General features: G+C 45.8%; 1 protein-coding gene across 27 annotated transcripts in view; it reads right to left on the bottom strand.

The window, feature by feature from the left end:
• Positions 1-15,671, bottom strand: part of DLG1 (discs large MAGUK scaffold protein 1) — a 2,685,689-nt gene that overhangs the window by 1,190,783 nt on the left and 1,479,235 nt on the right. For 15 of the 27 annotated variants that reach the window (XM_069618590.1, XM_069618602.1, XM_069618593.1 and 12 more), the window contains one exon: positions 10,638-10,774. In XM_069618590.1, coding sequence (XP_069474691.1) covers positions 10,638-10,774 — 137 coding nt within the window. Of the gene's footprint in view, positions 1-10,637; positions 10,778-15,671 lie in introns of all 27 variants that reach the window. The other 12 variants (XM_069618589.1, XM_069618591.1, XM_069618601.1 and 9 more) reach the window with 1 other exon arrangement.

Here is a 15,671-nt window from a genome sequence, read left to right as displayed (position 1 = left end):
AACGGACAGGCAGTATTCACACTATGCAGCGCCACAGGACCTGCACATAACGTTGGATTACGTGTTTGTAACGGCTGAGATAGCGGGAGAAATGGAGGGGGCCGAACACAAGGCCAGGGTATTATCCGACCATTCGCCATTGGTCATAGAGTGGCAACATCAACCTCCCAGAGCGCGTATTCCGACATGGAGACTCAGAACAGAGGCCCTACAGGACACAGAATTTCGAGAGGATCTGAGGGAGGCCATTGAGGAATACTTTGAAATTAATACGGGCAGTGTACGCTCTGTGGGAACAGTATGGGAGGCGTTCAAGGTGGTGGTGCGTGGGGTAGCAATATCAGAATCTAAGGGGCTCCAAGGGGGTATTGAACGGAATCTGCTAGAAACAGAAAAAGAGCTGGAGGGCCTTATTCAAAGCGAGGGGACCACCCGAGAAAGTAGCGTCAAGATAAAAGACTTACAGTTAGCTTATAGCGAACTCTGGGACAGATTATGCAAATTAAATTATAAGAAATATATGGAGAGGTTGCATGCAGGGGGGATAAGCCGGGTAGATTACTGGCCTGGCTATACAAAAACGAGACCCCCGTACGGTGATCAGAGAGGTCAGGGATGCAGAAGGTCGAATTTATAACACCCAGGAGGGAGTAAACGGGGAGTTCCTCAAGTATTATAGACGATTATATGAGGATACAGGAGAGGATATGAGCCAGGAAATACTGGAAACAATAGAGGATATGGGGCTGCCAACCTTGGATGATGTAGAACGTGCAGACTTAGATGCCCCCATTACCGCTGAAGAACTGGAGGCGGTGATCCAACACCTCCCCACATGTAAAGCACCTGGGTCGGATGGGTTACCCAGCAAATTTTATAAAACATACAAGTAGGAGCTACACCAGCCACTGCTGGCCATGTTTAACGAAGCCTACGAGCTGGGGAAACTGTCGGCGTCCCCCCCACGAGGCAGTGATCATCCCGCTCTTGAAACCAGGTAAGCCGGACGTGGAATGCGGGTCCTATAGGCCCTTGTCCATGCTTAACCAGGATAGCAAAATACTTACTGCAGTGCTAGCCAACAGGCTAAAGCGGGTAATCGGCAAGTTGATACACCCAGACCAAACGGGCTATGTCCCCGGCAGAAATATCACGGATAACCACAGGAGGCTGCATAATATCATTGATCAAACTAAGGAAAACTCGGGCGAGATGGCTATCATGTCGCTGGACGCGGTGAAATCCTTCGACTCAGTGCGGTGGCCATGGTTGGATACGGAATGGGACCAGGTTATACTAGATGGGTCCAGCAGCTCTACAGCTCCCCGACGGCGAGAGTTAAAACTGGACCCACAATTTCAGACAAATGGCAACTCAGTAGGGGGACCAGACAGGGTTGCCCCTGTTCACCCATGTTATATATCCTGGCATTAGAGCCACTAGCAATATGCCTGCAGCAACAATACGGGGAGGTGGGGATTCGCACGACAGGGGGCACACATCTGATATCACTGTATGCAGATGATATGCTTCTCTATTTGCGCTACCCGGAAGAAAACCTGCAATATGTGCTGGAGGTGATGGATCGTTATTCTACCCTCTCGGGCATATCGGTGAACCCCGGGAAGTCTAGCTTGTTCCCCTTGGGGAGGTATAGGAGCACCCCATCGGTGAGGCTACCCGTCCTGCAGATACCCTGGCAGACTGTGACATTTAGATATCTGGGTGTGAACATTTACCACAAGATAGAGATTGAGCACAAACACAATACGAGAAAGCGATTGAGGGCATTAGGAATAGCATGGTGTTCTGGTCTAGATTACCGCTGGCCATGATGGAGAGAATGGCTCTGCTCAAAATGGTCGTTCTGCCTAGACTCCTGCATTTTTTTGTGAATGTCCCTTACTTGATCCCCAGATGCTTTTTTGTGAAACTCCATGGCATGTGCAGGGGCTTCATATGGGGCAACTCCAGGAATAGGGTGGCCCTGTGGAAGCTACAGAACACTTGTGATAAGGGGGCATAAACCTGCCAAACTTTGAACTGTATTACCTGGCGGGACAGCTGTTGTATGTGGCCAGATGGTTGTCTGCGGAGGACTCGGAGGAACACAGGCTTCTGCAGGGTTACTCAGCCCCATACTTTCTAAGAGAGACAGTGTGGATGCATAAAACTAAGATGGTGGGGAGGGGGAGGTTAGTGGAGCTGGGCTGGGAAGTTTGGCGCAGAGCATGGAAAACGGTGGGCGACTCGGACCCGCTCTCTCAGCAAGTCCCGCTAGTAGCTCTATGCGGGGACGACCCCCAACTGTTTGAAGCGGTCCGTAGGCACTGGGAGCCGGTAGGTCTAGCCACCCTATGAGACATGTGGCAGGAAGGGGAGGTATTGGAATTTCAGAGGCTGCAGGAGGAGACAGGGGTACATAGTGGCCAATACATTACATACATCAGGCTCTTGAAATGGTTAAGGGGAAGGTGGCCTGAGACAGCACTAGCGGAAGAACCTGATGCCACCCTGGAAATGATGTATGATATCTCAGAGGGTGGACATGAAATATCTAGGATATATGAGCTCTTAAGGGCGAAGGCGGAGAGGGAGCTACCCCAGCTGAGGCAGGACTGAACCCATGACAGATGGACAGTGGGATAGAGCTCAAAAGGTACCATAAAAAGGTGTATCGGAATGCGAGACTTCAGCAGATCCAGCTGTATGTCACCCATAGAGCCTATCTGACCCCTGGAAGGACAGCCAGGTTTGGAGGCTCAGCCATACAGAAATGCCCCAGGTGTGGAGAGGAAGAGGCAGGGTTGCTGCACATGTTCTGGGATTGCCCAGAGGTGCATAGATTCTGGGAAAAAATAAATACGAAAATGGCCGGGGTGGGTGTGGTGCTGGATGTGGGGTCTGCTGGGGCATGCATGCTTGGGAATTTCCCCAGGCCACGTAACCTAAAGCATATCAACAAAATGAAGGATCTGGCCTATATCCTGGTCAAGCACAGGATTGCAATGTGTGGGAAGGCGGTCCATAGGCCTAGAGTGGAGACATGGTGGGCGGACCTCCTGAGATGGGCAGAAGCAGAAACTGTGGTTTGGTTTGAAGCGGACACCCAAGGGGGAGAAGAGGAAGTGGGTCCCCTGATAGCCTGGATGCAGCTAGTGACCTCAATTGCAACCCCTCACCAGGCCTCGGGAGACTCAGATGAGTCGACAAGCACTGAGATTCCCGAAAATGTTCATATAGATGACACTGATGAAACGGTTTGAGTTTGTGGGGATTGAGCGGGGAGGACAGGAAATGTATAATGTGTTGTATTGACATTGATTATGAACGTCCTAAAAGTTGTAATGTTTGGAGTGTTGTTTAAAATAATAAAATAAAAAAAAAAAAGAAAAAAAAAGAAAATGGAAATGTAAAGTTGGGCTGCCATCCATAGAGATGTGAAAGTCAGAACCCAAGGATCCAAAGAGGTGACATGGATGGTGCATGTAGAGGTTGGGGGGGGGGGGGGGGGGGTAGATCTCTTTCTTCGGCAGGAGGCTCTCTCTAGAACAGCCTTCTCAGACTTGAGCCAGATCTCCAAGTTCTGGAAACTTCTCAAGACTTTTCTTTTCTCTGCCTCCTTCCCTCTCCCCCTCTCTTGCTAATGTCCCCTTGCGACTGGCGCCTGGTCCCTTATGTGCCTTACTGGGGCCAGGCACTCCTCGTCCAGTCTTCCTCTGCACCCCTTATCCTGCACTTGCCCTTGGGCACTGTTAGGCAGAAACCTGTGCAGTTCCCTTAGGGACCACTGCAAAAAGTTTAAGACCACATGAGTAAGCAGTAAACCCAATTGGTAGCAGTCTGCACCACCCAGATTTACCTGGTAGCTGGGGCTGAGCAGTCAGACCTCTCTCAAGAAGAGTTGGACAGTATATAGAGTATACACAATAGGGCTAAAAATACAGTAGAACAAGCAAACACTGACCAGAGCTTTGGTATTAAAAGTATATAATTATTAAAACACACTTATGAAAATACACTGGCACGAATATATCAAGCAAGTTCAAACACAGTCACTATCAGTATATACACCTCCCTAGTTAATTATTCGACAAGTCTAGGTTAATACACCACTTATTAGATTAGCACAACAGAGGTGAGCGTGTAACCGTAGATGGCACTCCAATAATTTGTTAAAAAGGGAGAGAAAAGGCAGAGTATGGAAATAACACAGTACCAACCCTTTTAGGAAACCACAGCAAGTCAAGAAAGGCAGGGTCTACTGTAGAGCCAAATTTCATAGGCCAGGCCCACTCTTGGAGAGCAAGGTGGAATGTGCCCAAGATCACACAGTGGAAATACACTCAAAGTCTTTGCAGAAAATGTCAAAAGAGGTTGGATCAGTTCAGGAAGGTAAAGTTAGAAGTTTTGGAGGCCAACCCAGTTGGAAAGTCAAGGATTTACAGGACACCTTGGACAGTCCATTGCAAGGGAGGCCAGGCGGGCCGCAGTACCTGAAATGGTGAGAAAGCTCCAGCGGGGGCAGTTGTTCCTGGCAGCGGGTGCAAGTCGTGGCTTCGACCAGAGGAAGAGATCTCGACGAGGAAGAAAGCTGGAGGTCGTTGCACTGCCAGGGAAGAAACCAGCCACAGAGTTCCAGATTAAAAGGTACAACCCTTTTATTCGCAGTCAGTGGTGAAGCGTGGCTATCCGGCCGCCGGGGTGCTGGGCATGGGCGATGCGACCACGAGACGTCCTGGAAGGCGAAAAAGGCGAACTGGTTGGTCCCACCAGCTCAAAGGGAAGAAGACTCTCCTGGAAGAAGATCTACTCTGTCGTCAGGGAAGTGGTGAGTTCATACAGCAGGGCTCCACCGGTGGTGTCGTTTTAGATGGCTCAGCTTCTCCCCTCTTCGGAATCTTTAGGTCCTGTGGCGACTTCCAGTCCCCAAAGCCCTGCTTTTATGCAGAAAACCCCCCCTTTCAACAGCCTAGCTGTCACTCAAACATGCTAAGTGGTGAGCTGGGCGGCTCACCACTGGGCCAATCACAAGGCCAAGGCAACTCAGTCCAGGGTGCCTAATCCCTCTCCCACACATCCTGTAGACCCCAGTCAGAGTGGCACCATTTGGAGGGCTTCTGTGCTGAAGCCCGCCAAAAAGTGGAACAAAGGGCTCGACTTGGGTTAGAGTTTCAGAGGTGAAACCAAATGCTATTTTAAAACCGAGTCCTGGCAAAAAAGACCCAACCGGGGAATAAATATTAAACAAATAACCCGGCGGTATCTTTAACATTGCACCAAAAAGTGTTGCGTTTAAAATCAATGGGAAAATCCCATAAGAAATATTCCTGGGGAATATTTTGCGTGGTATCCACTGCCACCAGCCAGAAACTCGACAAGGGGGGGGACTGGACAGTGCCCCCTTGGAAAACAGACCCAGGGGCAATCGAATTACCCCTACCAGTACTTCCACAATATGATGGTTTGTACTAGTTCTGTTCACAATTGGAGACTAGTAAAGCCAATGGTGACTTTACATGCCCTGGGATACAGTAGTCAGTCCCGGGGTATGGAGTCTATGTTTGGGGGTCACTATGACACCCCTGTGTTACTGCACTGAGGGTGCTGTGTAACACACATACCAAAAACACATGAAGCCCTATGGAGTAAAAGACCCCATAGCCCATAAAACACATTCACAGTCAAAGAACATTCTCAAATCATGCCTAAGAGTGGGAGAAAAAGAGTCTCACTCTTAGCAGGAGAAAAAAATAAACCCCAAAAATCCAGAAAAGCTGCTGGGGGACTCACTAGGCTTGGGAAATTAGCCTTAACAGAGAATTTTCCCTAACAGGCACCCTTGACCGACTAGCCTGAATCTGGTCCCCTGTGCTTGAGCTAGCAAACACTTACCCATGGTTTCCACAGACACTTGCCCTCCTGGCCTCACCCCAGCACTTGCCCTGCCCATGGGGCCCCATCCCTCCTGCACTTCTCCCCTCCCCTTTTCCTTACCCCAGCCCTGCCGCCCTGTACGGCCCCCACCCCCTGCACTCATTATCTCTGTACTTGCATGGTCTGAACTTCATTATTGCTTCTCCCCCACCCTGCTTTGTCGTCATGTGGCACCTTGAAACACGTGTGTATAGGTTCCATACAAATGTCCAATAAATAAATACTGTTGAGGCTGTTTCCACAATAGATGCACAAGACCAGCGGGGCCAGCTCAGGCTATGAGTTTCTGGAACTACAAGCTGATCTCGATGGTGAAGTCAAAGGATTTTGCTAAGTCCCATAGTTGCAGAAAAAATCCTTGAACCATTGTTAGATGAGTGGTGGCTTTGCCAGGGGACAGATGAGGATGAATTCCGTCTTGGTTGAGGTAGGCTGTCGACATCCAGGAGAGCATGATGGCAAGGTAATAGCGGAGAGGATCAATGTCCTTTATGCTTTTTTTACTCTCATGTACAATTGAGTATCGTCAGTGTGTTTTGGATGGCTACAGCTGGGTCTTTGAGGATTTTGCCCAGAGGCTATATGCAAATGGTAAAATGGATCAGTGAGATGGAGCATAGGAGGATTCCGCAGGAGCCTGGGTGTCTGTTAGAATGCAATCTGTTCATCTGGACTCCAGGCTGGCTGCCGGAGAAGTAGGAGGAAAATCAATACAGGACAGTGTCCGAGAAACCCATCCTGTCAGCAAGGAGGATGCAGTGGTTGACTGTGTAGAATGTGGCTGAGAGGTGAAGGAGGATGAGGAGAGGCCCTTACCCATGGTTTGGAGGGCATCATCGACCACCTAGATGGTGGCTGTCTCGATGCTACACTTGGGGCAGGACCCTGACTGTTAGTCGTTTAGGAGGAGTAGTAGTTAGATTCTGGTGAGTAGTTGTGTTGCAACTAGTTTTTTCAAGATTTTGCTGATAAACAGGAGGTTCATAATGGGAGGGTAGTTTACCAGGTAGTCTTGGTTTGGGTCTTTTTTCAAAAGAGGTCTTGCGAGACCAGTCTTAAGGGTTTCTGGGAAATACCCTTCAGTGAGGGAAACATTAAAGATGTTGAGGAAGTACAGTGAGTGGTGGCCCCATCAATTGTTCACTGACAGAGGCCAGGATTTATTGTCAACATAGGAGGTAGGTTTTAGGGGGTTGAGCATTTTTAGAAGGTCTGGGGGAGCGAGAGGAGAGAATTCGGTCCAGGAGCAGTGTGCATGCTGGGGTGCAGATGGGACCAACGCTGGGGGAGGTTAACCTGTCTGATTTTGCATATTTCTAATGAAAGTTGTTGGTACTGTGACACTTTTACTAAGTTACTGGCACCTTGGGGTCGGGTGAGGGTTTGGTAAAATGCTTTACTTCTTTAAAGAGGGCTTTTCGCCTGTTAGATACTGCTGCAATGGTGGTTTGACCTGGGTTATCAGAATCCTATGGTTGGCACAGAGAGATTTGAGGTTTGTGAGATCACAAGGTTTTACATTTTTGAGCAACTGTTTCTCTAGGGATCCAATTGAGAGTTTGTTGGAGGCGAGCTCGGGAATGTACCAAGGGTGGATTGTTTCATCTTAGTGTGGCTGGTATTTAGGTGGGCATAAGTAGCCAGCAGTTTTATAGCAGCGTTGTTGAATATTTCTAGAAGGACTAAGGCATTCCCGGTGAAAGGGATGGCTGCATTGTCCAGTCTACTTAACCATACACCCTCCTCATTTTCCTACCCACAGGCCACCTCCTAATACTTTTTATGGACTTAATTTTTAAGTTGGTGTAACATAATTACTGAGACTGATTATTTTAACTGTAAAGTACATGTTAGGTGGTAGATTGACCTGTTTTATCTTGCATGGTCCAATAACCATAAGCGAATGCAAATTTTAAATACGTCTCCAATAAAAATATTTTACTATACCCCTTGTATGTTTAACATGCAAGCAAAGACCCGGAAGGAGATTGTGGAAATGAATGACCCTGGTTGTATAAAAAACAAAAACTATCATTTGTTTGGCTACATTACAAAATAGAGGCATAAATCTTACTGGAATTTTGAAAAACCCTTTGGACCTGGAGTAAGCAACCATTGAAGAACCCCGGAAATAAATACTAATAGTGTTAGCAACTTTGTAAACCTAACAGCAAAACTGTGAAAGGGATTCTGAGCCCTATGGTAGTCTTCCATTATTTGGCAGAATCAAATTTGCAAAAAGGTCTACCTCATACATCTGCAGTGAGGGCTCAAAAAGACATGTAACATGGAAAAAACATTTTCCCCAGTAAAATCCAGCATTCGCTCTATGCCCAAAGTTATTAGGACTGAAATGCAGCACTGCCCAATCTTCTGTTAATCCAAGCACTTACTGCAAAGCATTCATCTCTCTTAAAGAGTAAACACTCGCTTAAAATATTGTCTCAGGATGTGAACAAGCATTATCACTTTCATGCAGTTTCTTCACTATTATTGTTTTTAAATTATACAAACTAATGATTCAAAGAATACTTTTCCTCAAGTATATTGGAAAATAAGATCTATGTCCAAGCCCTGCACATAGCAAGAATGCTGTCAGACATGATTAACAAGAACGCCCATGAGAAGGGGATAAGGGTCATGAAGAAGAATTTGCATATTGCTGAGCAGGCAAGTGGTTGTGAATACTGGCATCAGGGAGTATATGCAATTATCAATGAGTACAGTTCGCAGCACTGATGAAAAGGGGAATTTCCCATAATGGTCAAATGACAAGGGACTAGCAATGATGTGAGCAGGCAGGGCATTAGCAACCTTAAAATGCATTACCAATACAAAATAAACATTTTGCTGGATTTGTAATATTAAATGAATGCAGGGATAGCAATTCAAATGAAATCCAGCAGCTTAGACATTGCTGGCTTAGGAATTTAACTCATCCTCATCCATCCCTCTGAGTAAGAGCCTCACTCACCCTTCAAAGGCACATATCATCGCATCTATGTACAGTTCCCCATTTAAATATCCACACTCCACCCACTGCTCAAAGACAACGTCTGACTTAACCATTTTCCCGACACCCAGCTCATTTCCACAAATATAAAGGACCATGTTCCATCTTCTCGCAGGCACAACCCCACGCCCTCCATCAACTGTCTTGCATGTGCATCTAACACTATCCAGATAACCAACTGCACAGAAACATACCAATAGTCACTGCCTCATCCCTAACAGAAGCATATACCCATCTCCATCCAACACTATACACAAATTTGCACAATGTCATACAAGTAGGTTCCCATTCTCCATACACCCCAATTCTCACACGTGAATAGCTCAACTCTAGCCAAAGGCACATTCTTACTCTGTCCTACTCACACACACTCTCTCTCTCTCTCTCTCTCTCTCTCTCTTCAGGAGACTTTGGACTAGCGCTGAGATAGACTAGGACCTCTGGCCTTGCTGAGGCACAAACAACCAAGTCATTGTTGCACAAGAGGAGGTTGCTGGAACCTCACGTCAGCCTCTTACCTGTGAGTCACCACCATATAGTCATGTGTGAGCACCAATGTCAAGCATTGAAAGCAGCATGGAACATTCTGCTTTTATCTCAACATAAACCTTCAGACTTTATTAGTTCACTTTTTGAGTGCACTCATTTGTTTTAAGAAGGACTGCATACCTCGCTAACAGTATAGTGGTGTTGCCCCCTCTTTTATTCTCTGGGGCAGTATTTTTCATAATAATTGTTGTACAGTTTGGGAACAGCAGCACTATTACTGAGTTGAAGCAAAATCATACCTTTGTTTTGGGACAGAGTTGAAAGTTAAGTTATAAAGACTAAGAGCAGGCATACAAAAGTCACAAGAATGTAATGAGCAATTAAATAATTAATAAACCCATACTAAAGAGTGAACTGAACACTTGGCTCATGTCATCAATACATCATTGTATGGTTTTCATATATATATATATATATATAGGCTCGGCGAATAACCCTTTATTTCACTGACTAGACATTACCTTAATAATTGCTCACCACATCGTTATTCATGTCGCCAATCCACAATGCTATTATTGAAATGCGGTGAAGAGGGGTTCTTGTATGAAAAAGGTAAATTGCGCTGTATTATTCTGAAAAGGTAAACTGTCGGAGCAGTTTTGTCACGCATGCAGCGCTGTTTCGAAAACTTTTATTAGAAGATGTGAATCCTAATCTACTTGACCAACATGTTTTGATCTTGGGCAAATCTTGCTGTGCTTCGGCTGCTTTATTTCCAATTTTGTTATCCTTTTTAGTATCGAATGAGTAAAGGTTAACTTCACAGTTTATGCTCGTCAGATACATATCCTCCCATTCTCACTTATCTAGGTTTGGGGACGGACATATGCAGCGAGAGCCAACTGACAAACTGATTCTAGCTAGGCTGCATGTCATTTCCCAATAACTAGATGCACAGTTATTGCAATCTCTTGACATACACCAAATTCACCCCAAAAACATTATAAAATTGGAAGTAGTTCTTGAATGGTGTAAATATGTTAAAAAAATGCAATTTTCCCACAAACTAAAAAAATCACCAAGCAGGGTCTGAATACTGAACCAACACACATGCTTTCATCTTTCACAGATATGCCAGACACAAAAGACATGAAATGTTAAACATTTTAGAAAAGTAATCAACACAGATTTAACTCACAGCTAGAAGTTTGTCTCCAATCTGCAGTCTGCCATCTTTGTGTGCTGCGCCCCCTTCAATGATTTTTGTTACATAGATGCTGTTATCACCAGGAATGTGTTGATTACCAACACCCCCTGCTATGCTGAACCCAAGACCTGCTTGAAAAAAAGACCACATTTAATATATTTTTTTAAGTACAACTGAATTTCACTATATAAGATTTTAATTGTTTTTCAAGTAAAACAAGAAGAGGCAAACAATAACAGGCCAGAACTCTTTGTCGGAACACTAGACAAGCTTTCAGAATTACTGAAGGGAACACAGATTATGTAACCAGATTTCTTTAATGTCTTTCTGGAGTGTGAACAATGTATCCATTTATTGTCAAGCGTGAAAAGCAAAGGTTGGCCAACATAAACAAAAACATACAGACATGGAAAATGCAATGCGATAAGGGGCCTCAGCAGGTGCAGCTTGGATGTGCAAATCGAGATAGCTAGTCCACGGTTCGGATGAAGCATATAAACTGCCAAATGCTGGTGGTGGATCAGGCCACACCATTCCCCAATATGTAGTGTAGAATCATCTGAATACATCGGACTGAGGAGCAAACAAAAGGGTGTTAGCTAATCTGTGTTTTGTTGCAATACAGAATTTATAATTGGCGCACTGTGTTTGGCCTCTTGGCACTAAACTTGGACCTGAAACCGCCATATGCAGTCAGTGCATCTCCAGTGCAGGCTGATTAGGCCAAAGCGGGCGTAATCCACCAGAAGATGGGCAGCTGCATTGTTGAGCTCTATGCAGTCCCCACAAAAAATCATTGCGTAGTGCTCAGGCCTATTTTGTTACGGTACTCAAATACAGAAATCACTAACTGAATACCTCTTTTAACCCTTTGAAGATAGCAAAGAAAGAAAACACTGCATGAAAGGCGAAGACGATAGATCACACTTTGCAGTGATAAGAATTTAAGGCATTGAGAAACACGGTTGTCTATCGGTAACCGGTATGTTTTTCCAGATTTCAAATTTTTCTGCAACATTCATAGGAGTGAAATAGGCTAGCGTCAAAATGTCAAATTGAAAGATAACAATTACATTTAAAATTAGACTTCCAGTTGTAGAGTCTTAGAAGGCGCCTTAAAACTACAAGTAGCATTTTATTTTCCTTGAAGTTGCGAGTCCTGCGCCAAGATTAGGACTTATACATTCGCTCCCCTGTTGTTCTTAAGACTCTTAAGTTGTCTACCCATCTTCTCACCCAACTACTGCATTTTATTGTCAGAGAAGTTATTTACTTTATGTTAAGCATAGAGTATTATATTTTCTAGAAAAATGGTCTTCTAATGTTCTAGGCATGACATTTTATGACACCATCTCATAAAAAGGTAAACTGAAGCTCTGGGGTCAAGTAACAGTGACATTGAAATGCCATATAAAGTCCACCAAAAGAATACCAACTCAAGATCACATCCTCAGCAAAAGATGTTCTTTCGACGGGATGTTCCTCCCACGTCCGATATCCTGCTTGCAGCTCGGTAACTCTTCACAGCAGAGGGCGTTGTGAGTCATCAACGCCGACACGGTGTCCCTCGATGCCTACATCCATCTTAAGTAGGATGTTGGTATAAAAAGGCACGCACCGCGCCCATTGCCTGAGTTCATGATTTTCCGCTCACCAGCATAGCAGTCTTGAAGATGAGAAAGACGTGAGCATTAACAGAGACTAAGGTGTAAATCACAGAAACTCTCCTGACAGAGGGGTATGCTGGGAGGGGCGATGAGGAATACATGGGAGAACATCCAGTATTTGATAGACTCCCACAGCAGTGCTTTGTAGGAGGTGGGAAAGGAGAGTTTATTCTTCATTTATACTTTGTAACACAGCTTTTCCAAATCTGGTTTAGTGGCCAATGGGGAATCCAAGTAATAATCATTTGTGAAGGTATGCAACGAAGTCCAGGTGGCGGCATTGCAAATATCTTGCACCAGCACCCCCCACTTAAGGGCTGAGGAAGTGGCAACTCCTCTAGTCGAATGAGCTATTAAGCCATCATGAATTTCTTTCCCAGCTAGTTTGTACCACTCCGCAATGCATAGGATTATCCAATTAGACAATGTTTGTTTTGTAATCGCTTGTCCTATCCTATGGCCCGAATAGGGAACAAAAAGTTGGTCATCGGGTATCAATTTAGAAAGCTTATTAAAATAAAAGCTTAACGTTCTCTTGGGATCCAGTCTGTGGAATCTTTCCTCCTCTTTAGATGGAGGGTAGAATGAAATTCTGACACCAGCTTCGGCAGAAACGAGGGGCGAACCCTCAAGACTACTTTGTCTTTATAGAAGACACTAAATGGTGGCTGAGAGGACAAAGCTTGAAGCTCGCTAAAGGCCGTCAGAAACAGTTTTAATGAAAGCATCCTTAGGGGACAGGAATGATATGGCTCAAAAGGAGCACCCACCAGGAAGCTCAAAACTAGGTTGAGGTCTCAGATCGGAACAATGAAATGAGCCGGCAGGAAAATATTAGCCAGCCCTTTTAAAAATTGAATAACAATAGGAACCTTGAAATAGAAACAGAGTTCTGGTGAGCGCCTAAAAATGGACAATGCGGCCCGATAGCCCTTGGAAACCTGTAGTCCCTGATGAGTTAGATGTAAAAAAAAAAAAATTAAAAAAAATTTAAAAAAAGACAACGGCGAAAGTGCGTCACAAGAGAATGCGCCTGTTGCTTTTTCTCTACACCAGCTGCAAAACTTGTTCCAACGGCAGCAGTACAAATATTTTGTCGCTGGCCTTCTCGCCAAAAGCATAACCTCCAGGATGTCTTCTGGAAGGTACCAATCTTTGTACCTCAGCCTCTCAGAAACCAGGGGTGAAGGTTGAGGGTCCTGGTTTGGTTTCTGGGTGAAGAAAGCGACCTCCCTCCTACGACAGCAGATGCTCTCTTGGGAGGAGACGAATATGAGGGCAGACGGACATCTCCATAAGTTCCAGGTACCAACTCCTCCTGGCCCAATCTAGAACAATCAGGTTAATGGATTTCCTGAACTTTATCAACCGCCTGAGAACATGAGGAATGATGGGTACCAGAGGCAATGTGTGCAGAAGTGGGAATTCCCATTACACTATGGACGCATCTCCCAGAGCCCCTCTCTGAGGAAATCCCCGGAGCAGAAATTTAAGTTCCTCACCATAGTGACCAGAGTACTCAGTCCTTAGTCCCCTTTCCTCCATCCTTGTGGGGGTCCCCCAACATGGGGACGGTACCAGAACCTTTGGCAGCGAAAAATTGAGCTTGCCCTTTAAATTTAGTACAGCACGCGGGGCGCGGCCTCGGGTGTGGAAACACCCCACCGAGGACCCACCCACCAGCACCTCAACTTAGTCCCCTTTGAACACATCGGATGCTTAGGTACTTGGCTACTTTTAGTACTTCTTAGCCCTTGGCATACTTGAGGGGAAAGGGAGTGGGACGTATGGAGGAAAGGGGACTAAGGATTACTATTCACTACAGTAACTTTAATTACTCATACGTCCCATCCGCCTTTCCTCCATCCTTGTGGGTGATTCCACCAAACAAGAACATGGAGTGGAACAGTGATAACCTGCTGTTAGGGAGAATTCTCATTCTTTGGCTAATTTCCCTGACCTAGTGAGTCCCCCAGCAGCTTTGCTGGATTTCTGGAGTTTATTTTTTCCACTTGTTAAGAGTGTGAGCCTTTTTCCCACTCCTACATGTGTTTTGCCATGTGTATTTCTACTGTTTGTGTGATCTTGGGCTCTGGAGTACACCACTCCATGAGTCCCCCTTCTTATCTGTGTTACACAACACCTTCAGTGCAGTGACACAGGGTTGTCTTTGAGACTTCCCACTGACTCCATTTCTCTGGGGCTGACTACTGTCCCCCAGAAACAGGTAAAGTTGCCATTTACTTTATGTAGTCATTTAAAACTACAGACCCATTACACCCCATCTTACATGGAGTACTGGAAAGGGTTAATTCCTATCCCTTTTTGTCTGTGCCTCTCTGAGCTTTGTTTTGCTCTTTTAACATTTAGACTTGGCTGGTAGCAGTGGTATCTACCCTAACTTTTCTACCGCGATTATACTATATAAATGTGGTACTGTTCCAGGCTATTATATTAGCCTCGAACATAAACCCGCTTGACCAAATACTCGTTCTTTTGGCTCCGGTCGGGTTTATACGCCATTTCTTTTTGTTAAAGTCCTTCTTGTGTTACTTTGCACGGCAAACCAGGTTTGCCTTCTTTGTTCACCGCCTTTTGGCTGGCCTCTCCCAAGAAGCCCTCCTTTTGGCGCCTGGGTGTCTAGGTGGGCTGAATGTGAGGGAGGGGTGTAGTCACCCCCTGCACAGGGTTTCCTTGGAAACCCAAGTCACACTTTGCGTCAATTGGCTGGAGGGGTTGTCCGGGTCGGACAACCCCCCAGCTGTGTGATTGACAGCCAGGCTGTGTGAATGGGTGATTTTCGCATAAAAGGCAGGACTCTTGGGCTGGAAGTAAGAGTCGCCACTGGAACTGCAAGGAACCGAAGAGAAGTGGAGAAGACGATGGCTGCTGCAACTACAGAGTCTCAGTGAAGCCCTGCTGCAGTCCTGAGCTATCTACTCTTCAACAACAAGAGAAGATCCAGTCCGGAGTCTTCTTCCCTTGAGCCTCGTGGGATCAACCAGCTCATCTTCCACAGCCAGAGGATCCTCTTCTTGGTCGAAATCACTGCACACTGCTGTAGTGGTCCGGATAGCCACCTGAAGAGCCTCTCCTGTTTTAAAGGAGCGCACCTTTTATTCATTGCTGCGGTTGCTGCTGGCTTGATACCTGGGTAGTGCAGATTGCTCCAGACGTATGTCTTCTCGTCTCCACGACTGAAGCTCCAGGAACCGTGAGTCTGCAGGAACTACCAGGAACAACTGCCCTAACACCAGCTCTTCTTCAGTCGAATAAGGTACTGTGTCCAGCTTCGAGGAATTGGGGTGAACCTTTTTTTTCTCGCCCAAGGCTTGCCCTCGTCTTCCTTCCCTCTTAT

The sequence above is a fragment of the Ambystoma mexicanum genome, chromosome 10 (genome assembly GCF_040938575.1).
Source record: "Ambystoma mexicanum isolate Mex_15411 chromosome 10, UKY_AmexF1_1, whole genome shotgun sequence".
Classification (NCBI taxonomy): domain Eukaryota; kingdom Metazoa; phylum Chordata; class Amphibia; order Caudata; family Ambystomatidae; genus Ambystoma; species Ambystoma mexicanum.
This window is presented reverse-complemented; position numbering and strand designations above follow the sequence as displayed.